The sequence below is a fragment of the Lepus europaeus genome, chromosome 15 (genome assembly GCF_033115175.1).
Source record: "Lepus europaeus isolate LE1 chromosome 15, mLepTim1.pri, whole genome shotgun sequence".
Lineage (NCBI taxonomy): Eukaryota > Metazoa > Chordata > Mammalia > Lagomorpha > Leporidae > Lepus > Lepus europaeus.
This window is the reverse complement of record NC_084841.1, coordinates 48,102,724-48,129,033: the sequence shown is the minus strand read 5'-3', so window position 1 is coordinate 48,129,033 and position 26,310 is coordinate 48,102,724. Positions and strand designations below refer to the sequence as shown.

Below are 26,310 nucleotides of genomic sequence, written 5' to 3'. Positions count from 1 at the left end.
TTTTCCCCCAGCGTGTCTTGGCTTTCCATGCCTAAAATACTCTCATAGGCTCTTGAGCCAGATCCGAATGCCTTAAGGGCTGGGAATCAGATAAAATTTCAACCACTGTACTGAAGAAAAGAAAGTTTATGAAGCATAGGACAGCATAAATGAGGCTTTGGGGATTATTTACTTAAATATTATTATTTAAACAGGTTATTTTAAGGGAATGCTATAGCAATAGTAGTAGCTGACATTTTAAAATATTTTACCAAAGTAATTTGTTTCTGCTATGCAACAGTTTTAAGATTTTTTCTTTAGGCCAACGCTGCGGCTCACTAGGCTAATCCTCCGCCTGCAGTGCTGGCACACTGGGTTCTAGTCCCAGTTGGGGCACCGAATTCTGTCCTGGTTGCTCCTCTTCCAGTCCAGCTCTCTGCTGTGGCCCGGGAGTGCAGTGGAGGATGGCCCAAGTGCTTGGGCCCTGCACCTGCATGGGAGACCAGGAGGAGGCACCTGGCCATAGCGGCCATTTGGGTGGGTGAACCAACGGAAGGAAGACCTTTCTCTCTTTCTCATGTCTAACTCTGCCTGTCAAAAAAAAAAAAAAAAAGGATTTTTTTTTTCTTTTCTAAAATGATTTATTTGTTTATCTATTTACTTGGCTGAAAGGCAGAGTGACAGAGAGGGAGAGAGGGAGAGAGGGAGGGAGAGAGGAGGGAGGGAGGGAGGGAGAGAGAGAGAGAGAGAGAGAGAAACTAACTTCTATCCTTTTGTTCATTCCCCAAATCCCAAATGCACCCAACACCCAGGGCTGGTCCATGTCAAGCCAGGAGCCCAGAACTCCATCCATGTTTCCTGCATGGGTAGCAGGGACCCAGGAACTTTAGCCATCATCAGCTGCTTTACCAAACACATTAGCATGTGAACCATCACCAAGCTCTATCAGAGTAGCAGAAACTTGAACCATTGCTCCAGTTTGAAATTCTGGTATCAAAGGCTGTGGCTTAACCCATTTGTGCTATGTTGCTGGGCCCAAGATGTGTTTTTTTTAGAAGTGGTTAAGTTTATATTTTCCTTTAAACTTTCCATGATTCATAGTGTCTATTAATTCAGTTCTTCCTCTACCATAATTAATTAAAATTTATGAAGTTTTTGCTTTATTTCTAGAACTTAGTACTATAATTAAGCAAATAGAATGTTTCATAGAAAATGTTGAATTGCAGGTCAACATTACTAAATTGAGTTAGGCTGTGCAGGTTCTGGGGCTGGCATTGTGATGCAGTGGGTTAAGCTGCCACTTAGGCAGCTGGCATCTCATATTGGAGTACCACTTTGAGTTTCTAGTTGCTCTACTTCTAATGCAACTCCTTGCTAACATGGCTGGGAAAGCGGGGATGATGGGCCCCATGTTGGAGATCTGGATGGAGTTCCAGGCTCCTGGCTTCAGCCTGGCCTTGTGGCTATTTGGGTAATGAACCAGCAGATAGAAGATTCTCTCTCTCTCGCTCTCCCCCCCCCCTTCCTCTGTAACTCAAATAAATAAGTCTCTTAGAAAAAGAATACAGATTCTTCTAGATCATACCTCTTAGGAAAGAGAGGCTTAGGAAAGAGGCCCTAGGACAGAAATTTTGGGAGTCTTTTCCAAGCTGTCAACTGAACACTCTGCTACATTTTCTCCTGTACCACTGTTCCTCCTAAAGGTAACTGAAACTTTCACAACACTCTCAAGCATTCTCTGTCTCTAAGTTGGAGCTGATCAGTAGGAGATGTGTTGATGTTAGAGAAGGAAAATTAGAAACGCATAGTCATATGGAAGCAGGAGACAAGCACAGCTTTTTTTAGAAAAATAAGAATTGATTAAAGCATATTTGGCATAGCTTACTAATGAAAACCCGTGGTTTCACTGCCAGAATCCTGTGGCATGAAAAATATTTAATGAAAATTATTGAGAATAGAAAAGTAAATTTCATTCCACGCATGAACAAAAATATTCCTAACAGCTCAATTTTTAATAACTCAAATTGGAAACAACCCAACCTGCTTTCAGCAGAAGGGGTAAACAGTGGCGTCATCATCTGGTGTCATGCTGCACAGTGGTGAAAGGACAAAGGACCTACCTGCCCCCAGCAGGCTGAATTGTAAACACATTACATTGACTGGAGGCAGGCAGGTGCCGAAAAGCCCATCTTGTGTAATTCCACTTGTATTAGGCTGAATAACAGGGAAAACTCACGGTTGATAATAGAAGTCAGAATTAAGGTAAGCTTGGGTAGAATATATTCTTGGCAGAGGCACATGGGAATCTAACGTGGTGTTAGGAACATTCTGTGTTTTGCTCTTGTGATGGTTCAGTGGTTGTGTGCTTGTGTGAAAGTCATGAGTTTGTGTACTAAAGATATTGTACTTTGTGTACCTGACTTTAAAATAATTTTTGTATTATTCAGCAATATCTCATAATTGTCAAAGTAAGCCCAAGTTGTAAGACATTCGTAAAGTTAAGGCATAACAAAGACATACTAATTTATTTTTTAACAGTTGCATCTTATATTTTATGAAATACATTATTGACCTCCCTGTAGTTAGATGACTAAAAGGATTGATGTTCCATGAATGCTTTTCTTTCTACTAAAATCTAAGAAATAATTTACTGCAGTCTCAGTGCAGGCAGAAACATATCTGGCTTCAAGGAACAGGCCCTCATGTTATAATCACTTTATTTTCCAGGTGGTTTGGGAACATTCCATGCCTTTGTAAACACAGTTGTACATGTGGTCATGTATTTCTACTATGGACTGAGTGCACTGGGACCAGCCTACCAGAAGTATGTGTGGTGGAAAAAATACTTGACATCATTACAGCTTGTAAGTAATTAATTTTCTTTAGAGCCAGATGGAAGTGAAGCCAGAGTCACTTGTTGTCACTGTGAAGTGGAATACTATAAAGTGAAGAACAAAGTTTATAAAACAGTGGGGGTACGATGTCCGACCCCTAAATTGCTGCCACCATTATCCTTTCTATGTTACTTGAACTTTGTCAGCAGCTTTGCTGAAAACAGAACATATTTGGTAATCAAGAGGCTCAGACAATTAAACTAACGTGTATCTTTTTTTTGACAGGCAGAGTTAGACAGTGAGAGGGAGAGACAGAGAGAAAGGTCTTCCTTCTATTGGTTCATCCCCCAAATGGCCGCCACTACCGGCGCGCTTCACCAATCCAAAGCCAGGAGCCAGGTGTTCCCTCCTGGTCTCCCATGCGGGTGCAGGGCCCAAGCACTTGGGCCATCCTCCACTGCCTTCCTGGGCCACAGCAGAGAGCTGGACTGGAAGAGGAGCAACCGGGACAGAACTGGTACCCCAACCGGGACTAGAACCCGGTGTGCCAGTGCCGCAGGTGGAGGATTAGCCTAGTGAGCCTCAGCGCCGGCCCAGCATGTGTGTCTTTAAATACTTTCATGCATCAATTAAAAAAGTGAACATATTTTTTATCAAAATAGTCTCAAAGTTATGTGAGATAATAGGCATAATTCTAAAGTAGGTGTTAGAAATTCCGGATTCTAGATCTTAATTACCTTGAGGGAACAGCAAGGGTTCCTGTATGCCTGTCATCTGGAGCTAACGCTGATGAGTCTGTCCTATCCAGCAAGAGCATTGTGACGATTAAAAGTGTAGAGGGCTGGATCAGCTTACATTTATCGTAGAAGTTTGGATACTGCACGTAAGCAAACAATGTTTGAAAGAGGCCAGGGACTCAGTTTATACCAGATAATGCCTTTCAAGCATCGATCCTAAAAATACATGCCGGCTGGTGCCGTGGCTTAACAGGCTAATCCTCCGCCTTGCGGCGCCGGTACCCCGGGTTCTAGTCCTGGTCGGGGCACCGGATTCTATCCCGGTTGCCCCTCTTCCAGGCCAGCTCTCTGCTATGGCCCGGGAAGGCAGTGGAGGATGGCCCAAGTCCTTGGGCCCTGCACCCACATGGGAGACCAGGAGAAGCACCTGGCTCCTGTCTTCGGATCAGCACGATGCGCCGGCCGCAGCGGCCATTGGAGGGTGAACCGACGGCAAAAAGGAAGACCTTTCTCTCTGTCTCTCTCTCTCTCACTATCCACTCTGCCTGTCAAAGAAAAAAAAAAATACATGCCATTGAACTTTTTTGAAAAATGACTGGTTTGAGAGGATGGTAAGTTTTAAACTTCATTGTCTTCTGTTAAACGGGGAATTCTTCATCTTCATGTTTCCAGATGTGCGATCTGTAATAAACTGGGTGTCATATTCTTTCAGTGACACCAAGGGGAAAGTAGAAAGCCTGTGGGCTTTTGTTTTATTCAAATCCTACCATTTGCTAAATGAAATCCAGCACATTCATATAACATGTTCTTCCAAATGAGAGAGGGATAGTTTAGTGAGGATCCTAGATCCTTCTTTAACACCAGATATGAAATGAAATGAGAATCCTTATTCATTGTAAGGATCCTAAAGCAAGATCAAAGTATACCTTTTTGGAGTTATTCATTGTATCTGAAATTGGCATGATCAACCATGAAGAAGTGATGAACAAAGCTATTTTACGTGGGTCATCTTCCACTGCCCTCCCTGGTGCAGTAGGGAATTAGATCAGAAGCAGAGCAGCCAGGACGCAGATTTATGCTCTGATAAGGGTGTGGGCATTGCAGGCAGTGGCTTAACGTGCTGTGCTACAACGCCAGCCCCAGAAATGTATTTTATACTTTAGAATACTATAAAATCATGAAAATCATTCACAATTACTTTTTTTGACAGGCAGAGTTAGACAGTGAGAGACAGAGAAACAGAGAGAAAGGTCTTCCTTCCATTGGTTCATCCCCCAAATGGCCACTATGGTTGGCGCTGCACCTATCCAAAGCCAGGAGCCAGGTGCTTCCTCCTGGTCTCCCATGCGGGTGCAGGGCCCAAGCACTTGGGCCATCCTCCACTGCCTTCCCGGGCCACAGCAGAGAGCTGGACTGGAAGAGGAGCAACCAGGACAGAACCGGTGCCCCAACGGGACTAGAACCCGGTGTGCCAGAGCCGCAGGTGGAGGATTAGCCTAGGGAGCCACGGTGCCAGCCCACAATTTGTTTTAAAGATATATTTTCTCTTTGTAAAGTAATGCATAGGAATTAGAACACCTAATTAAGCAAAGAGAAAGAAAAACATTCCACCACCCAAGGATAATCAGCGCTAATATTTTTACTTTGTTCTCATCCAGCTTTGGTCCTTTATGCATGTATGTGTATAACTTCTACATGCTTTGTGTTATACTGCAGATACAATTTTGTGTTAGGCTTTTTTTCTCTTAACATTCTCTTAAATAGTATAAAACTTTTTAATAAAGTGAAAACACTCTCCCATGGAAAAAAATAATTTGTTCATTATTATTCTGAATGTGTCAGTTACATAGAAACTCACCCATGTTTAGAATTTTGAGAACATTTCTTATCCTTTAAAGACTTCATTTCCTCTTCTATAAAATGTGAGGAATAATTGTAGCAGGAATATCATAAAAGCTCTTGGAGATAACACAGGAACATTGAAGACAACAATGGAAGCATAGTAAGAAATTCTATGAAAACCTTAATCATTGCCAGGGCCGGCATTGTGACACAGTGCATTAAGCTACCACTTGGGACACTGTATAGTGTATCAGAGCTACTCTATGCTTCCAATCCAACTTCCTGTAGCAGATTATGGCCCAGGTACTTGAGTTCCTGTCATCCATGTGGAGACCTGGGTGGAGCTCCTGGCTCCTGGCTTTAGCCTGTCCCAACCCTGGCTGTTGCAGGCATCTGGGGAGTGAACCAGGAGGTGGAAGATTTCTCCCTCTGAATCCCTCTCTCTCTGTCACTCTGCCTCTAAAATAAAAAAATCAATCTAAAACTAAAATCTCAACCATTGCTATAACTGGATGGATTGTGAGAATTGCTGTTTGTTTCTTTATAGAATCCACTTTTCTAAAATTTCCGTAGAACACATGTTATGCCTTCTAATCAGGGAGAAAATATATTGAAAAAATTGAATGTTAGCCTAGAAATGTTCTTAGGATGAAGTGGAATGTTCTGGCCCACAGAACCTTTGAGCACCACGAGGACGCTACTGGTGCCCTCATTCCCTGCAGATCCCCTTCCGAGTGGGCAGCTAGGACTTACCATATTCTGTGAGGGTGGAGGCCAGATGCCAGATATGAGGAGCCAGGGGTGCTTTGGCTCCTCCAGAATATAGGGTTATTAATTTGAATGTTTTTCTTTTCACAAAATTAAAATACCTGGCCCACGAGCAGGACAGAATATCTGAAATCTAAACCATCCTAGACAAGCAGGCCACAAGGCAGTACTTGGCATCAGAGAAGCTGACTCAGTGGGCTCCCTGGGTGGTATGGGGGTGCCCAGCTCCAGGAACATAGAATTCAGGCCCCTAGAATTGCACAGCGTGGGCAGGACGGAGCTCCCTCTGGGTTCTGATGTTACATCGCCCATATTATCTAATTATTATTATCTAGTTCTGATGTTACATCGTCCATATTATCTAATGATGAGCTTCCCTGCCCCAGAGTGGCCTGGGGGCGGTTGGGGAGGGCCCGACCTCCACGTCTGAACAACTCCCTTTCCCTTTCCATCCTTTAGGTCCAGTTTGTCATTGTCACCATCCATATAGGCCAGTTCTTTTTCATGGAGGATTGCAAGTACCAGTTTCCGGTGTTTCTGTATGTCATTATGAGTTACGGGTGCATCTTTCTGCTGCTCTTTCTTCATTTTTGGTACCGTGCTTACACCAAGGGTCAGAGGCTGCCTAAAACTGTGAAAAACGGAAGTTACAAAAACAAACAGCACTGAAATAGCAAGCACACCAGGAGACTATGACTGAGCCTGAAATCTTGACTTCCGTGACAATCAAGAGATATTTACCTATGCAGTGCATTTTGTATCTTTTTCAAAACCAAGAGCTTGTATTTTTATGATAAGTTATTGGGATTTCTGATATATGAGAGCTCAAAGCTCCCAAACCGTCTTCTGATAACTAGAGCCTAAAGCAACTGGGAGTTTTTCAGCAACTTTTAAGCCTAATCTAAAGGTTTTGTTTAATACAATTTGTCAAAATGAAAGGAGGACGTGAAGTGATATAGTAGTTGTCAAAGAAGTCCAGAATAGATGAAAAATATCGTTTGATATTTGGAACACGGGCAGAGACCCATGCGATATGGTAGCTTCCTTCTGCCAGGGCTAGAAACCTCAGGCTGTGGGCTCTGGCTTTGTCCCTCCTTGATTATATTTACTCGGGAGTCCAGCCCCCGTTCCAAAGAGCTAACACAGGTAACCATTAAGTGAAGTTTTGATAAGTTATCATTTAAAAATCACTAATGATAACGTGTAATGGATCTTTTGAGACTGTGCCACCAGTTTTGCTGATAAGACTCCCTCACCACCCTGTTGCTGTATGGACTGTTTCAAAATAACAATGCTTTTGGTTAGTACACTGATGCACTTGACACTAAGGTGAAGTTCATACTGTTCTGGAAACAAGGTGATTTGTTTTGCTGGGTTAATGAATACTTTGCTATTACTATTTTACATTTAACTCTGGATATCTCTGGAAAGAGGTGTGTTCATCAATGAAAAAACTGTAATTCAGTGGGGGAAATCTGCTGTGTCTTAGGATACCACTTTCTCATGTTGTCATGGTTTAAAGGATTATCTTGGCTAAATATATAAGTTAGATACGTCAATGCTCATATCATTGGCATGCTGCAGGTACCCGTAAACCATAAATCATTTAGCCTGTTCATTATACACAGTTTCCAGATGGGGTTAGGGTGGCTGGTGAAGCAGCTGGCAGCAAACTGTGGCACAGAGTGCTGAAGGGGAGATTGGTGTTATAAATGAGGGCTTTCTCCTTTGACACAGAGAGAGCCAGATAAGCCACATAATAATTGGATTAAATATAGCTAGTGTTGTAGATAAATATGCATGGAAAAATATTTTTCAGATTTCTGAATTAACAGCCTGGGTTTCTTTTTTTCAAACATATAAATCATACAGAGAAGGGCTGAAATTCATTTGACATAGGTTTAGTTTCTTTAAAAATTACTCCTTTCGAAAATCCCCTTGTTCTTATGTTTTCTTATTGGAGAACCACAACTATTGGTCAATAGAGTTTTGTCTGAGAAATAAAATGATTTGGATATGTGTGGAGTTTTTTGTTTTTGCTTGTTCTTCCTTGTTCTATTTGTGCTCAGTTTCGAAGGACTGTTTGTGTTTGTAGGACTGTGAACAAGGAGTCCTCACAGCCCCGGTTACTGTGTGGCACTCCGTGTTGCTTCCACAACTATGCCTGAGCCGTCACTGACTGTGAACCCCAGGGTCCAGGTCTCCCTCTAGTCCACTGCTGTACCCACGGCCTTACCAGGTCCGTAAGGTAATTTGCCATGAAGTGACCTTTAGCGATTGTATTTCTTACAGTATGAGAAGATGAGGGTTGATAAATGGGAAGAATTTCCTACATTTTAAAAAAAAGGATAAAGAGAAAGCGAAGAGCTAAATGGAGCAGCTGCTGTAATTAATCTCACTGTGAAGGTCTCAGGGTTCCTTGGGTGTGTACTTGTTCGGGCTTTTCACATCCAACCTGTGCTAAAACGAGGAGGTGTGTCAGATGCTGTGAAACACCAATATTTTCCAGAGATTCAAATAGGTTAAAGACCAAACGAAAGCAGAACTAAAAGAAGAAAAACAAGGAACATTTGGCTTATTTTCTTACACACTTTCCAACCTCCCCTAATCTCCTAGTAGTCTTTAAAATGTTTGACTTACTGTGAACCAACAGCAGCAGTAATGAAACGACATTCTCAAGTCTATGGATCGAAATGGAGAGTAGAATATCCCATGAGGAGCCATCGCAGTTGGCAGACGTACCCTCCACGTAAATATCAGAAGGCCAACGTGAATGTCATTGAACATAGAATTTCTACGGGAAATGTTTTGTTCAAGGGGTTCTATGTGTTCACGGGGAGTTTCTGTTGGGTTTCTTCCCACTTTTCGGGACTGCATTGCCTTTGGGTTTACTTACCTAACAAGCCCAACTTTCAATTGTAAAATCAAGTCTATTGCCGAAGACTCTGTGAATCCTTGAGAACCTGTATCTGTACTGTAAATAAATACAAATTTTTAAATAGCTGTGGAGCATTGCCACTGTACAGTCTTATACTTAAGTAGACTTCTTGATTGAGTATATTGTATTGTTATATAAATTATAAAATTATGAAGTTATGTGCCCTCAATTAACCCTTACTTCTGTTAACTTTTTGAAGACATGGGAAACTATGTATGTTGTCAAAGTTTGAGTTTGTTTTTCTCTGTGTGTTATAATAAAATTATGGTTATTACATGTAATTGTGAGTGTGTATTTCATCCTGAATTCTGCTTGCATGTATGTCTTTTGTGTGTGTGTGCCTGCCTTTGCTCCTTTGCTTTTTTTTTTTTTTTTTTTTTGACAGGCAGAGTGGACAGTGAGAGAGAGAGAGAGAGAGAAAGGTCTTCCTTTGCCGTTGGTTCACCCTCCAATGACCGCCGCGGCTGGCACGCTGCGGCCGGCGCACCGCGCTGATCCGATGGCAGGAGCCAGGTGCCTATCCTGGTCTCCCATGGGGTGCAGGGCCCAAGCACTTGAGCCATCCTCCACTGCACTCCCTGGCCACAGCAGAGAGCTGGCCTGGAAGAGGGGCAGCCGGGACAGAACTGGCGCCCCAACTGGGACTAGAACCCAGTGTGCCGGCGCCGCAAGGCGGAGGATTAGCCTAGTGAGCCGCGGCGCCGGCCTTTTTTTTTTTGGACAGGCAGAGTGGACGGTGCATGTATGTCTTTGAACATCTGAATACTCACCTCACCAAAGCTTTTCACACACTTATTATACACTTCCTATGTTCGGAGTACAAATGAGAAGTGTATTACACACTTGCTGTGTCTGGTTTTTCCCAAGTTAAGTAGTTAGCTTTGCTACAACAATCATGAATGTTCATTGGGAGCCACTGAAAGTTGTTAACAGAGAAACCACTTGGTGAGTCTGGTTCTGAGAAGGCCTGGAGAAGAATGGCTTACATGGAGCCTAGAACTCCCTGCCACCCTCATTTAACAATGTTTCCTTCTTGTGAGAAGCAGTTGGGTGGAGCAGATCATGGTTGTGCTCTGTTTTTGTAATGCACTGTGCCATGTCACTAAGGACTCTGGGGAGGGGCAGAGCTACAGAGAAAGTCTGCATTTATGCCACAAGGAAAGAATAAGTCTTCATGTGCCTCCTAGTGTACCAAATAAGACAGAGGAATTTGTTTCATTCCAAAAACCTTTCCCAGGAGCTCTCCCTAGCAATTTCTATTTACTTCAAAACCACCTCCCATGACCATCCCTAGCTGCAAGAGAAGCTGGGAGTGCCATCCCAGTGAATCAGACTCTATCCATAAGAAAGAATGTAAGAAGTGAAGTTGGCATGTCAACTGATGTAACATTGCTGTTGAGAATCCAGTTCCATGATGAACCATTATTTTTGATACAAGTGCATACAGTTATTCAAAAAGGAAATGTGATTGAACACATTTATTTAAGGCCAATACTGCCTAGCATTATCACATTATCAATCACATATATACACTTGTTTAATGTGTACATATATAGATGCATATATATATATATACATATAACTTATACAGTCTGGATGTGTATTCAAAATGATTTATATTGCTGGCAAGAATGTAGGGAAAAGGTACCCTAATCCATGGTTGGTGGGAGGGTAAACTGGTGCAGCCACTGTGGAAGACAATATGGAGATATCTGAGAAATCAGCCATCTCGCTCCTAGGAAATTTACCCAAATGGAAAGGAATCAGCATCTGAAACAGTTATATGTACCCCCATGTTCATTGCAGCTCAATTCACAATAGTAAGATATGGAATCAACGCAGATGTCCATCAACTGAAGACTGGATAAAGAAATGATGCTGTGTATAAACACTGTGGAATACTACACAGTGGTAAAATAAAAAATGAAATTCTGTCACTTGTGCAAAATGGATGCAACTAGAAACCATTACACTTAATGAAATAAGCCAACCTCAAAAAGACAAATACCATATGTTCTCGCCAATCTGTGGTAACTAATAGAACACTTAAAGGGTAATCTATAGGAGTGAAATTGACACTTTGAGATGTGAATTTTTAACAGCCCTTGTCTTAGCTGTAGAGGAACTTTTTTTTTTCTTCATACTATTTGTTGAACACTTAGTGTAGGGTTAATCTTATGAGTATAAAGTTAACTGAAAATAGATCTTTGTAAAAAATAAGAGTGGGAATAGGAGAGGGACTAAGAAGAAGGTTGGGGGCATGGGTGGAGGGAGGGCAGGGTGGGATGTATCACTATGTTCCTGAATCTAAATATATCAAATACATTAAATAATTTTTTTAAAAAAATTGTATATTGTAATTCTATATATATATAACTTTTATGAATTATATATTTTTCCATTCAGCATACTATTTATGTATCCTTTGTAATCATTATATAAATAATATTATTCATCAAGCTTTTATAGCTTGTTATTACCTAATACATTGCCCCAAAATTGAGTGACTTAAAGCTGTGGCAAAGCTGCAGGACTGCATTGTCTCTTACCATTCTGGATGATCAACAGTTTGGGAAGCTGAGTGGTTCTGGCTGTTGTAGTCAAGGTGTGGCTTCACTGAAACAGGGGAGGCAGAGGCACCTGGGGGCTATCTGGGCCTCTCCCCCAGGTTGCGCCAGGTCCCCTCCATGTGGCACTTCCACTTGGACTAGCTTGAGCTTCCTCACATGTTCCTCATATGTTCCTCACAACATGGCAGTCTAGGGGGGCATCAGACTGAAGCTTCAGGAGTGAGCATTCCAGTGAGCATAGAAAGGCCACTTTCATCAGTGGCCTCAGAAGTCAGAGATCACTTCCTCTGCACAGTCCACTCCTCAATAGGAGGAATGTAATTGTCTCATTGTAAGAGCATGTGGCACAGGGAACAATTGTAACGTCTTTGGAAAATACAACTAACACAGCAACTGTTGCCTAAAATATATAAAAAATTTATTTTTCTGTATAATAGTTTAGTGCTACCTTTAATCCAAATTGCTCTGGTGGGGCTGGCACTGTGGCTTAGCAGGTAAAGCTGCCACCTGCAGTGCCAGCATCCCATATGGGTGCCGGTTTGAGTCCCGGCTGCTTCACTTCTAATCCAGCTGTCTACTTATGGCCTGGGAAAGCAGCAGAAGATGGCCCAATTCCTTGGGTCCCTGCACCCACGTGGAAGATCCAGAAGAAGCTCCTGGCTCCTGGCTTCAGATTGGCACAGCTCTGGCCGTTGAGATCATTTGGGGAGTGAACCAGCAGATGGAATACTTCTCTTTCTCTCTCTCTGCTTTGCTTCTCTGTAACTCTGCCTTTCAAATAAACAAACAAATCTTTTTTTATTTTTTATTTTTTTTAAAAAGGCAGAGCTGGGCTGATCTGAAGCCAGGAGCCAGGAGCTTCTTCCGCATCTCCCATGTGGGTGCAGGGGCCCAAGGACTTGGGCTATCTTCTTCTGCTTTCCCAGGCCATAGCAGAAAGCTGGATCAGAAGTGGAGTAGCCAGGTCTTGAACTGGCGCCTGTATGGGATGCCTGTACTGCAGGCGGTAGCTTTACCTGCTATACCATGGCGCCGGCCCTAAATAAATAGATCTTTAAAAAAAATGGCTCCGGTTTGAATTTACCAGTTCTATAGATGAAGTTGAGTGCAATTTTTTGTTTGTTTTCCAATAAAGTGGACCCTTGCACAGAGAATATGGACTTACCAGATGTGAGGGAGGAGGGGGAAAAATTGGAACTCTAGCCCCAAACAAAGCAAAGGTATGATTCTTTCCACTTTGGGCAGGGTAAGTTAGGAATAGGATGGGAACAGAAGTTCCTTAGATATTTCCAGGAGATGCAACCACAATGGAACAGGCCACATAGCAATCTTGTTACCCGGGGCTGCCTAGAGAGAGCCAGGAAGCTCTGGCTTTGGTGGCTAGCCAGGGATGGAGCCAAGCACAAAGAGGAACTGAAGGGCTTAGCCAATCGGTTATTTAGGAAGTGACCTGTTGGGTGCTATGATAGAAATGCACTTAGCATGGGCCCTTGAGCAGCGGGGACCCAGCACGGCTGGAGGGGAGGCAGCACAGAGGGGAGCAGTAGGGGGTGAGGGCAGAGGGGGTGATGTGGGGGTGCATCACGGAGCCCTGTAGAACCCTCTGAACCGGCTTGGTGAGGCCTTTGCAGGGTTTTGAGTGAAAGAGTGACAGGATATGACAGCTCTGGAATGACTTTGGCAGCTGAGTGGCAACACACTGCAGAAAACGAGGGCAGGGGCACTGAGTGAGAAAAGCCGCTACTCCAGAAACCCAGGCGTGAGATAAGGAACCAGAAGGGGTGAGAATCTGGCTCTACCTTAGGGTGAAGCCGGTTGGATTTCTTTTCTAAGATTTGAGGGCTAGCATTGAATCGTGGGTAAACCAGCTACCTGTAATGCCAGCATCGCGTATGGGCACAAATTCTTGTCCTGGCAGCTCCACTTTTGATCCAGCTCCCTGCTAATCTCCTAGGAAAGCAGCAGAGGATGGCTCAAGTGTTTGGGTCCTTGCATCCAAGTAGGAGACCTGAAAGAAGCTCCTGGTCCCTGGCTTTGGCTTGGCACAACCCTGGCCATTGTAGCCATCTGGAGAGTGAACCACAGATGGAAGATACTTCTCTCTGTAACTCTGCCTTTCAAATAAATAAAATAGATCTTAAAAAAAAAAGAAAGAAAGAAAGCTGGTTGCTGGCAGCCTAAAACCTATATCCACGTAACTCAAAATCCCAAAGCAGGTTCTCTCCATTCCAGCTTCTTTTTCTCTCTCTTTTCTTAGAAAACTTTTATTTACTAAATATAAATTTTGAAAGTAAAACTCTTGGATTATAGCAGTTTTCTCTCCCATACCCACTCTCCCACCCCCAAACCACCCTACCTCCTACTCCCTCTCCCATCCCATTATTCATTAAGATTTATTTTTAATTAATTATCTTTATATACAGATCAACTCCATACTAAGTAAAGATTTCTACAGTTTGCACCCACACAGACACACAAAGTATAAAGTACTGTTTGAAGCCTAGTTTTACTGTTAATTCTCATAGTATAACACATTAAGGACAGAGATCCTATCTGGGGAGCAAGTACACAGTGACTCCTGTTGTTGATTCAACAATTGACACTCTTATTTATGCCATCAGTAATCACCCGAGGCTCTTGTCATGAGCTGCCAAGGCTATGGAAGCCTCTTGAGTTCGCCAGCTCTGATCTTATTTAGACAAGGCCATAATCAAAGCAGAAGTTCTCTCCTCCCTTCAGAGAAAGGTACCTCCTTGTTTAATGGCCCCTTCTTTCCACTGAGATCTCACTCACACAGATCTTTCATTTAGGTCATTTTTTGCCACAGTGTCTTGGCTTTCCATGCCTGAGATACTCTCATGGGCTTTTTAGCCAGATCCGAATGCCTTAGGGGCTGATTCTTAGGCCAGAGTGCTGTTTAGGGCATTTGCCATTCTATGAGTCTGCTGTGTATCCTGTTTCCCATGTTTGGGTCGTTCTCTCCTTTTTAATTCTATCAGTTAGTATTAGCAGACACTGGTCTTATTTATGTGATCCCTTTGACACTTAATCCTATCTATATGATGAATTATGAACTTAAACTGTGACAACTAACTGAGCACCTAAAAGGAAACCTGTAGAAGGATTAGCCTATTGAGCTGCTTCACCAGCCAGGAGGGTCTTTATAACTGATTCAGTTTTCTTCTTGGTAATGGGTCTGTTTACATTTTCTATGTCTTCATGGCTCAATTTAGATAAGTTGTATGTGTCCAGGGATCTATACATTTCTTCTAGGTTTCCCATTTTGTTGACATTATAGCTCTTTTAGTAGTTTCTGATGATTATTTTTATTTCTGTTGTGTCAGTTGTTACATTTCTTTTTTCATCTCTAATTTTAATGATTTAGGTCCTCTTTCTCTTTTTTGGTTAGTTGGGCCAGTGGTGTGTCGATTTTGTTTATTTTTTTCAAAAAACTAGCTCTTCGTTTTGCTGATTTTTGTATTTTTTGTTTCGATTTTGTTGATTTCTTCTCTAATTTTAATTATTTCTTTTCTCCTACTAGTTTTGGGTTTCGTTTGCTATTTTTTTTCTGGATGCTTGAGATACATAGGTAGTTCATTTATTTGGTGCCTTTCCAATTTCTTGATGTAGGCACCAATTGCTATAACCTTTCCTTTAACACTGCTGTTGCTGAATCCCATAAGTTTTGATATGTTGTATTGTCTTCATTTGTTTCCAGAAGTGTTTTGATTTATCTTTTGATTTCTTCTATGGCCCACTGTTCATTCAGGAGCATGTTGTTCAGTCTCCATGTATTTGCATATGTTCTAGAGATTCCTGAGTTGCTGATTTCCAGCTTCGTTGCATTGTGGTCTGGTAAGATACATGGTATGATTTCGATTTTTTTGAATTTGCTGAGACTTGCTTTATGGCCTAGTATGTGATTAACCCTAGTAAAAGTTCCATGCACTGTTGAGAAAAATGTGTATTCTGTTTCTGTAGGGTGGAAGACTCTGTGGATATCTTCTAGGTCTACTAGTCTATAATGTCAATTAACTCTGTTGTTTCCTTGTCGATTTTCTTTCTGATTGATCTGTCCATTGCTCAAAGTGGGGTATTGAAGTCCCCCATTACTGTTGTATTTGAGTTTATATCTTCCTTTAAATCCATTAACATTTCTTTTGGCTAGCCAGGTGGCCTGTAATTAGGTGCAAATACATTTATAATAGTAATATCTTCCTGTTAAATTGATCTCTTAATCATTATATAGTATCCTTTGTCTCTTTTAATAGTTTTTGTGTTAAAGTCTATTTTGTCTGATATTAGGATGGCTGCACCAGCTCTTTTTCAGTTTCTGTTAGCATGGATTATCTCTTTCCATCCTTTCACTTTCAGTCTGCATGCATCTTTGTTGGAAAGATGTGTTTCTTGTGGGCTTTTTTTTTTAATCCATTCAGTCAGTCTGTGCCTTTTAACTGGGGAGTTGAGACCATTTACATTCAGGGTGACTATTGGTAGTAACTGATTTTGTCCTTCCATGTTTCCATAAACAGTGCTAATTTTGTACTTTGGGTTTCCTTTGTACTTTTGCTGGATCATTTTCTGCATTCATCTTCTTCATAGTGATGTTTTTGTTTCTGTGTTTCTGTGTGTAACACATCCTTGAGCATCCTTTATAGGGCTAGGTGAGTAGTTACAAATTCTTTCAATTTTTATTTGTTGTGGAAGATCTTTATTTCTCCTTCATTGATAAATGAGAGCTTGCAGGGTATCGTATTCTGAGTTGACAGTTTTTTCGTTTTAAGACTCAGAATATATCTCGCCATTCTCTCCTTGCCAGCAGGGTTTCTGATGAGAAGTCTACAGTGATTCTCATTGGGTTTCTTCTGAATGTAATTTTTCGTTTCTCTTGTGCACATTTTAAGATCTTTTCTTTATATCTTACTGTGGAGAATTTTACTACAATGTGTTGTGGTGAAGATCTTTTCTGTTCATTTCTTTTGGGAGTTCTGTGTACTTCTTGTAGTTGGATGTCTCTTTCTCCAGATTAGGGAAGTTTTCTGTTGTTATCTTATTAAGAAGGCTCTTCTAATCCTTTCTCTCTTTCCACACCTTTTGGAACTCCTAGGATCCATATGTTGGTTCGTTTGATAGTATCTTTTAGATATCCAACTGTGTTTTTTAGTTTTCTAATTTCTTCCATTTTTTGGTCTGTAATATTTCCACAAATTTGTCTTGAAGTTCTGATATTCTTTCTTCTGTCTCATCTATTCTGTTAAGGATTTCCACTGCATTTTTCATTTGATCTATTCTTCATATCTAGTGTTTCATTCTGACGTCTCTTTTTTATCTTTTTTATATCTCATTTTCTTGGGAGAACTTTTCATTTAGATCATGAATTTGCTTCTGATTGCTTCTAAGTAATCTGACAATTAATTTTCTGAATTCTGTTTCTGACATATCTTTGATCTCTTCCTCTTCACCTTCTGTTATTGAAGAGTTGTAGTGTTCCTTTGAGGGGGTTCATAGTGTCTTTCTTATTCTTGCTTAGGGTTTTTCCTTTGTTTTTTGGCATTTGTGTATTTTTTCTTTTTTTGCCTGTTTGCTTTTCTCTTTAATTTGTGGCTTTGTGATTTGATGGAACACTTATATTTTTGTGAGTTCTAAGAGGTTTGTGTTGGATGTGGCCTGGGTGCTCTGTTCAGTATTCCAAAGTGGAGGAGGTATCCAATGTAAGGCCCCCATGGGACTTTGTATCTTTCCTCTGGTTTTTTGGTTAAAGGGGTTTGTTCACTTCTGTTGATGTAACCCATGCTTTTCCTCACAGTTGTGGGATGCCCTGGTGTTAGTCTCCGGTGTGTTCAGGGTTATATCACTTTGCTTAACAAACTGCCCCTCTAATCTGTGGAGATTTTCTTGTGGTGAGATGTCCCTGTTACGAGCTGCTATGTGTCTGTGCATTGCAATTGGAAGCACAGAGCCCTGCCTACTGGAGCCCAGAACACTTCTCCATGGTGGATGGAACAGGCTCAAGTTTTCGACATTCAGGACTTCTCCTTGTTGTACAGCTTGCATGGTGGGGAAGAAATTCTGAAATGTTGTGGGCCTTGTTCCTGGGTCGGGGTTGTGGTGAGGTGGCCCCTGCAATTGATGGGTGTGAACTCAGGAGGCAAAGGCAGCAGTCCCTGCTTACATTAAAAAATGTAAACAAATAAGATGGCTTTTCCCAGCTGGCTGTGGGTCTGGGTGGGGAGGGGGGGAAAGGGAGATGGGCAGGGGGATTCCCAACCTCTCTATTTGCTCCTCTATACCTTCCCTTTTTTCCCCCTATGGAACTTCAAAAGCAGTTCACCAAGCTCTCCGTCCAACTATATGTAGCTCTGTGGACCTGCGATTTCCTGGTCTGCTGGGGTCTTTGCCTCTGCCTCACCTCTGCCACTTCTCTTTCTTACTTGCTTTTTAAGTGTGGACTTGCCCAGTCTCTGTTGGTCTCCTGGGCCTCTCTGGTCACAAATTTCCCAAGGCTCTATCCCTGGTGTGTATCTTCTCTCCTTTTTAACTATCTATTTTGCCCCATGTGACTCGGATTGTCCTGTTGCTGTACAGCCATGTGTAATACAGTTTGATTCACTTGTCACATTCTGTATTTCATCCTTTGAACCTCTCACCTCATAGATGATGTTGACTTTTTGAGCTGTAAAGTTCTTGTGTTTTGACAAAGGCCTGGTGTCATATGTCCTCCATTATGGTGTCATACAGAAAAGTTTCATTGCCATAAAATCCTCTGTGCTTCACTGATTCAACCTGACCCCACCCTGGACTCCTGGTACCCACTGATCTCTTTACCCTTTCTATGGTTTTGCTGTTTCCAGGATGTCTTGGAAATAGGAATCACACAAGACATGGCCTGTTTAGGTTGGATATTTTCACTTACAAACTTTCATTTAAGATTCACCTGTGGGGCCATTGTTTTCCCTGGCCCACGTCTGGCTGTTGTGACCATCTGGGGAGTGAACCAGTGAATGCAAGATTGATTTGCTCTCTCTCTTGATCTTGCTCTATCTTTTGCTCTCTGTTGCTCTGCCTTTCAAATAAATAAATAGATTTAAAAAAAGACTCAGCCACATCTTCCTGTGGCTCGATAATTCATGGCTCTTGATTACTCAGTAGTGTTCCATTGTATGAACCTAGCACCGCTGATTATCCATTCATCTATTAAAGGATACCTTGGTTGCTTCTAGTTTGGGGGATTATGGATAAGGCTGCCATAAACAACTGTGTGCTGGTTTTTTGTTTTTGTGTGGATGTAGATTTTCAGACCAGGTGGGTAAATATCTAGGAGCATAATTGCTAGATTGTATTAGCTTTTCAACACACTGTCAAAATGTCTTCCAAAGTGGTTATACCAGTGTGCATTACCACCACCAATGAATGAGAGCTCCGTGGCTGCACAATCCTAACAAAGTTTGTTACAGTGTATCAGTGCCTCCTTACCTACAGTTTTGCTTTGCATAGCTCCAGTTAGCTATGTTCAGCTGTGGTCTGGAAATATTAAATGGAAATTTCAAGAAAAAGGCATCGTAGGTTTTCAGACCCCGTGGATATAATCTCTGTGCCCACCCATTAGTATCCTTCTTGGTTATCAGATCAGTGGTGAAAATATCACTGGGCTTGCGTTTAAGTTATGCTTATTTTACTTACTGGCACCAAAGCACAAGAGTGATGATGTCAAGGAGGCCTCAGGGCCTAAAACACAGAAGAGGGGATGAACTGTGGTCCCGTGTGCCACCATTGCTAGAAAATGGAATATGTAGGTTGTGGTGATATCTGCAGCATCACGTGTTCCAGGGGATCTTGGAAGTCATCCCTCTCCCTCTAAGGAGGGACTTCTCTATTTTCAGGTCTCTCAATTTGAGGTTTTCTAGTAGGTACATGGCATTATCTCATTGTTTCCATTTGTGTTTTCCTCATGACAAATGATGTTGAATATAACTGAGTTTTTATTCCTCATAGGGGATATTTTTTATTGCATGATCTTTGCAACTTTCTCACATTCTGCAGTTTTTGTTCAAATGCTTGCTCCTCCATGGAATCTTTACAATTTCTGTTAGCCCTCAGCAACACCTACATTTTCTGAATTTCTTTTACACTCTGTTTAGTGGAGTTACATCAAATGAATATCCTACTCAACTTCAGCCACTGATCCAGTCTCTTCTTATTTATTTATTTATTTGTTTGTTTATTTATTTGACAGGCAGAGTTACAAACTGAGAGAGAGAGAGACAGAGAGGAAGGTCTTCCTTCCATTGGTTCACTCCCCAAGTGGCCGCAACGGCCAGAGCTGCGCTGATCCAAAGCCAGGAGCCAGGTGCTTCTTCCTGTTCTCCCACTTGGGCCATCCTCCACTGCCCTCCCGGGCCACAGCAGAGAGCTGGACTGGAAGAGGAGCAACCAGGACTAGAACCCAGTGCCCATATGGGATGCTGGCGCCACAGGTGGAGGATTAACCAAGTGAGCCACGGCGCCGGCCCCCACAGTCTCTTCCGCTTAGGAAATCCAAAAGGCCTTGAAAGCAAGTTTCTTAGAGCAGATGTATTTGCTGGCCCAACTTGCCTTGGGACCAAGAGGCTGTTTATCTCTTTATTCATTCACACAAGGTGGACACTCACATATTGCCCACATCCATATGAAAGCATTTGATTATGGGATGCTCCCTGAAACTCTGTTGTGATATTAAATAACACTTGGCAGGTGTATGACACAGTCCCATCAGAGAGGTCCTCCACCACATTTGGTAACCCTCCGAGCATGGAGGTACCTTGATTTTCTTGTGATAGGCGAGGAGTGGCACCTGCAGAGGCCAAGAGATACCTGTAGCTCCTGAGAGCAGAAGGGGCCTTCACCTGCCCTGGTAGCATCTCCAGAGAGATGGCACTGCCCCAAACATGGGGCATGTAGCCAGACAGGACAAAGGAGCCTCGTGAGGATTTCTGGGCCTTGAGGCTGGTCCCAGTGTGGAAAAGAGCTGCTGACTCCACGGGAGGTGGAAGGCATAGGGGTGGTCAATGGATAGCTTAAGGGTACTGCTAAGGGTAAACCAGAAGTCTACCCTCTTCTCTCACCAAACCTGGAGGAAGCTACAGAAGGAATTGAGAGTGTATTTTTACCTGTCAAGATAAATAGGGCCAAGTCAGCAGGGTAAAGGTCAAACACTGGGGTGGGCCACAGAAAAGAGAAGATGTTCTTCTTAGATAGATAAGCTTGTGGACTAATAATTATTCAATAAAAATTATTGGCCTGCGCCGTGGCTCAACAGGCTAATCCTCCGCCTTGCGGCGCCGGCACACCAGGTTCTAGTCCCGGTCGGGGCACCGATCCTGTCCCGGTTGCCCCTTTTCCAGGCCAGCTCTCTGCTGTGGCCAGGGAGTGCAGTGGAGGATGGCCCAAGTGTTTGGGCTCTGCACCCCATGGGAGACCAGGATAAGCACCTGGCTCCTGCCATCGGAACAGCGCGGTGCGCCGGCCGCAGCGCACTACCGTGGCGGCCATTAGAGGGTGAACCAACGGCAAAGGAAGACCTTTCTCTCTGTCTCTCTCTCTCACTGTCCACTCTGCCTGTCAAAAAAAAAAATTATTAGAGGCCACTGTTTTGGATTAGCCTCCTGAACTAAGCCCCAGTAGACTAGGCTAAGCCTGTACTCATGCTGATGGGCCTGCGATGGGCATTTGGCACAGCGGTTAAGATGCCTCTTAGAACACCCACATTCCATATCAGAGTGCCTGGCTTGTGTCCTGGCTCTGCTCCTGATTCCAGTGTTCCTGATAACGCGCACCTGGAGAGGAGAGGCAGCAGTAATGGCTCAAGTGGTTGGGTTCCTGACACTCACCTGGTAGGCTCAGATTGAATTTCAGGCTCCTCACTTCCACCTGGCCCAATCCCAGTTATTGTTGGCATTTGGAGAGTGAATCAGTAGATGAAAGATGCCTGTCTGTTGCTGTCTCTTTCTCTCTCTGTCTCTCTGTCTCTCTGCAGAGCATTACCATGGCTTATGAGCAGACAGGTGGGATTTTCTTCAATATTGTGAGTGCTGCATTTCAAGTCTTTCCCTCTAATTAGATGGTGATTAGTAATGTATCAGGGCCAGTGTTGTGGCACTGCAGTTTAAGCCCCCACCTAAGACACATGCATCCCAGTTCAGAACACTGGTTTGAGTCCCAGTTACTCCACTTCTGATACAGCTCCCTGCTAATGTGCCTGGGACTGAAGCCAGGAGCCTGGAATTCAGTCTGGGTCTCCCACAGGGGTGGCAGCCATCACCTGCTATCTCCCAGAGTGCACATTAGCAAGAAGCTGAAGCAGGAGAACCAGGAGGGACTTGAACGCAAGCGCTCGATGTGCAGATGTCCCAAGCGGCATCTTTATGACTTTGTCAGGCTCCCACCCCTCCAGCTCAATTTTAAAGGTTAAAAGTAGAAAATGTGGGGGCTGATGCGTGGCACAGTAGGTTAATCCTCCACCTGTGCCGTGCAGGCATCCCATATGGGCGGCAGTTCTAGTCCTGGCTGCTCCTCTTCCAGTCCAGCTCTCTGCTGTGGCCTGGGAAAGCAGTAGAAGATGACCCAAGTCCTTAGGCCTCTGCACCCATGTAGGGGACCTGGAAGAAGCTCCTGGCTCCTGGCTTAGGATCGACGCAGCTCTGACAATTGTGGCCATTTGAGGAGTGAACCAATGGACGAAAGACCTTTCTCTCTGTCTCTTCCTCTCACCATCTGTAACTCTACCTCTCAAATAAATAAGTAAAATCTTAAAAAAAAAGTAGAAAATGTGGAGAACACAGAGTAAAAGATGGAAAACAAAATGTCTGCCACATTCCCTCCATATAAAGATACCCACTGTTAATATGTTTTGTGTGGCCTGGGAGTGCAGTGGAGGATGGCCGAGGTCCTTGGGCCCTGCACCTGCATGGGAGACCAGGAGAAGCACCTGGCTCCTGGCTTTGGATGGAACAGCGCGGTGCACTGGCTGCAACACACCGGCCGTAGGGGCCACTTGGGGGGTGAACCAATAGAAAAAGGAAAACCTTTCTCTCTGTCTCTCTCTCTCTCACTGTCTAACTCTGCCTGTCAAAAAGAAAATATGTTTTGCTGTGTTTCATTTAACTGTTGTCAGAATATGCTCCATAAAAAAAGACAGCCTCAAAACTTTAGTAGTTAACCATAACAGATATTTATTTTTCTCCTCTTGGGCCTGTAGATTATGTGGGCTGATTTGGGCTGGATTCTGTTGGGTTTGGCTCCAAGCAGCAAGTCTGAACCAACCAGCGGAAGAGAAAGCATTCCAATTTTCCATTGAAATAAAATGATTTAATGGGCATACAAGCTGGGGTGAGGCTGTAGATAAAACAGCATTGGCCAGAAGCTAATAATTACTAAAACTGGCTTGTTCTGCTGCTCTCTCTATACCTGCTATGGTTTGGAAGTGTCCCCTTTAACATTTGTTAAGTGTGAAAACTGAATGGCCAGTATGATAGTCTTAAGAGGCGGGGCCTTTAAGGGGTGATTAGGCTATGAGGACTCCTCCCCCATGAATGTGATTAAGGCCCTTATGAAAGAGGCCTCGCACAGTGGTCAGCTCATTCCCACTTCCACCTTGCACCTAGGGAGGATGCAGCATACGAGGGAATCTGGGGAGCAGAGAGTGGTCCTCGCCAGACAACCCAGCTTCCAGAACTGTAAGAAATGGATTCATGTGCTTCATGGATTACTCATCATGAGTGTTTCTATTATAGAAGCACAATCTAACAACCCCTTTATATGATCAACATTTTACATAATGAAGGATTAAATTTTTATCCAGAATACTGCTGCTACTATTGAAACATTCCTTAATACCAATTCTTTAATATCTGTACACTGTTTGTTATTATTATTATTGCTTGGTGGCAAACACTGTGCATATCAAAGCAATTCTATGTTTTTAAAATATATTTATTTAGAAGGCAGAGTGGTGGGGGTGGAGGTGGAACTGGGGGAGATATTTCATCTGCTGGTTCACTCCCCAAATGGCTACAACAGCCAGGGCTAGGCTAGGCCAAAGCCAGGAACTCCATCTGGGTCTCCCACATAGGTGGCAGAGTCCCAAGTAATTGGGCCATCTTACTCTGCCTTCCCGAGGTAGGAACTTGAGTCCGGCATTGAACCCTGGTACTCCAAGGTAAGGCATAAGCATCTTAACCAGCTTCTACACTAGGGCAAATGCACACTCCTAAAGGTTTCTTTATGCACATGTCAGGCACCCGGGCTGAGATGACTTAAAGAATGGGCTCACCTAGGACTGTGGACAGAGCAACAATATTTGGCCTTTTCCCTCATTGGCTTTTCACAGCATGATGGCTGGGTTTCCAAAGGAAATACCCAGGGAAGGAACTTCTGCAGAGTGAGTGGTCCAAAAAAATCATGGGAAGCTGCAACCGCCTTGTAGGATCTAGCCCTGGAAGTCACATGACATCACTTCCACATATTTCTACTGGCTAATTACGAGCCCAGCTGGATTCACAGGAGACAGAGCCCACCTCCTACTGGGAGGGGTTTCAGAGTGTTCTGGGGGCCATAGTTTCAAACCATTGCATAGTTTCAGCTTTCAATGGGAGCTACAGCACCTGCAGAACTCCCCAGGTGAGGTCCTGCACAATCCACCTGATCACACACATGTGTGCAGGAACCACCTTTCCAGCATTACAGTCGGAATGCAGAGTGCTTTTTTTTTTTTAAAAAAAAATTATTTTATTTATTTGAAGGACAGAGTTAAAGAGAGAGGTAGATCCAGAGAAAGAGAGATAAGTCTTCCATTCCGCTGGTTCACTCCCCAAATGACTACAATGGCCAGAGCAGAGCTGATCCAAAGCCAGGAGCTTCCTCCAGGTCTCCCATGTGGGTTGAGGGGCCTAAGGACTCGGGCCATCTTCCACTGCTTTCCCAGGCCATAGCAGAGAGCTGGATGGAAAGTGGAGCAGCTGGGACTTGAACCAGCACCCATATGGAGTGCCAGCAGCTTTACCTGCTACACCACAGCACCAGCCCCTCAAGCAGTGTCTTAACTATGTCTTAACACTGCCCCTGCACAAACATCTGCCCCTAAAAACAATTTGGTTCTTATTTCCTTTCATTTTTATCTTTTACATATCTAATTTCCACACAAAATAAACATCTTTTCTAGTTAAAAGACATAAACACATACCCATTAGGATGACTACTAGAAAAACAGAAAATAACAAGCTTTGGAGAGGTCATGAAGAAATTGGAGCCCCTGAGCATTGCTGATGGGATTGTAAAAAGTTGCAGCCTCTATGGGAAACAGTACTGTGGTGCACCAAACAATGAAAAGTAAAGTGACCATGTATATGATCTAGCAATTCCACTTTTGGGTATATATCGGAAGAACTGAAGGCAGCTTCTTAAAGATATAGCTCAACACCCACATTCATAGTATTGTTATTCACAATAGGCCAAAGGTGGAAGGGTTAGCGGAGTTGGCTGGAGTCGAGGTTCTTCCCATAAGAGAAGAGTTTTCAGATGTGAGACAGAAGTGCTAGAGGAGGTAGCACAGTTTAACGAGGCAGTGTATCTTTCAGACTTATGGGCACCTCTCCAGAAAGATGAGAGAGAGAGAGCCCAAAGTAGATTCAGACTGGGATTTATAAGGGTATGGGGGTCTGCTTTTTCCCACCGTTTTTCCTCCACAAACTCCCCCTTCTTCTTCTTCTTCTTCTTCTTTTTTTTTTTTTTTGACAGAGTGGACAGTGAGAGAGACAAAGGTCTTCCTTTTCCATTGATTCACCCCTCAATGGCCGCTGTGGCTGGTGCACTGCGCTGATCCGAAGGCAGGAACCAGGTGTTTCTCCTGGTCTCCCATGGGGTGCAGGGCCCAAGCACTTGGGCCATCCTCCACTGCACTCCTGGGCCACAGCAGAGAGCTGCACTGGAAGAGGAACAACCAGGACAGAATCCGGCGCCCCGACCGGGACTAGAACCTGGTGTACCGGCACCACAGGCAGAGGATTAGCCTATTGAGCCGCGGCGCCGGCCAAACTCCCCCTTCTTAACCTGGACGAAAGGTTTCTCAGGTGGAAAATTGATGAAATTACTCCCAAGATTTAATTGCCCATGTTATCAGACTGGTTAGCCCTCTTGGCTCTAGGCAAAGAGGATTCTCCTGGGGTGCTTTTCTTGGGTGGGAGGCTGGAACCACCTGCAATGTTATCTGGATATGGGCAGGACTTTGTAGTCCAAACACTGGGCTGCTTCCCAGGCAGAGGCTGCTACATCCCTTTCAGCGGGTGCTTTCTGTAAACCCCTTTCACACACATAGGCTAATTTCTATCTTCCTACATAACAGAAGCAGCCAAACATCCATCAACAGTTAAATAAACAGTGGCTATCTACATGCAATAGAATGCAATTCAGCCTTCAAAAGGTGCAGCACTCTGACGCCTGCTACAACATGGATGAACTGTGAGGACATTATGCTAAGTGAAATAAGCCAAGAAGACAAATGTTGTATGCTTTCACTTACATGAAGTATCAAGCATAGTCAAATTCATAGAGACCGAAAATAGGATTGTGGTTGTGAGGGACTGGGGTGAGGGTGGGGTGGGGATTTGTTG

The 26,310-nt window shown here is 43.4% G+C and overlaps 1 protein-coding gene across 5 annotated transcripts in view; it reads left to right on the top strand.

Moving 5' to 3' along the window:
• ELOVL7 (ELOVL fatty acid elongase 7) overlaps positions 1–9,343 on the top strand; it is a 106,948-nt gene extending 97,605 nt beyond the window's left edge. For all 5 annotated transcript variants that reach the window (XM_062211724.1, XM_062211723.1, XM_062211726.1 and 2 more), the window contains 2 exons: positions 2,707–2,843; positions 6,620–9,343. In XM_062211724.1, the coding sequence (XP_062067708.1) occupies positions 2,707–2,843; positions 6,620–6,829 (347 nt within the window). In that variant the 3' untranslated portion in view covers positions 6,830–9,343. The remainder of the gene's footprint in view (positions 1–2,706; positions 2,844–6,619) is intronic.
• Positions 9,344–26,310: the final 16,967 nt, after the last annotated feature.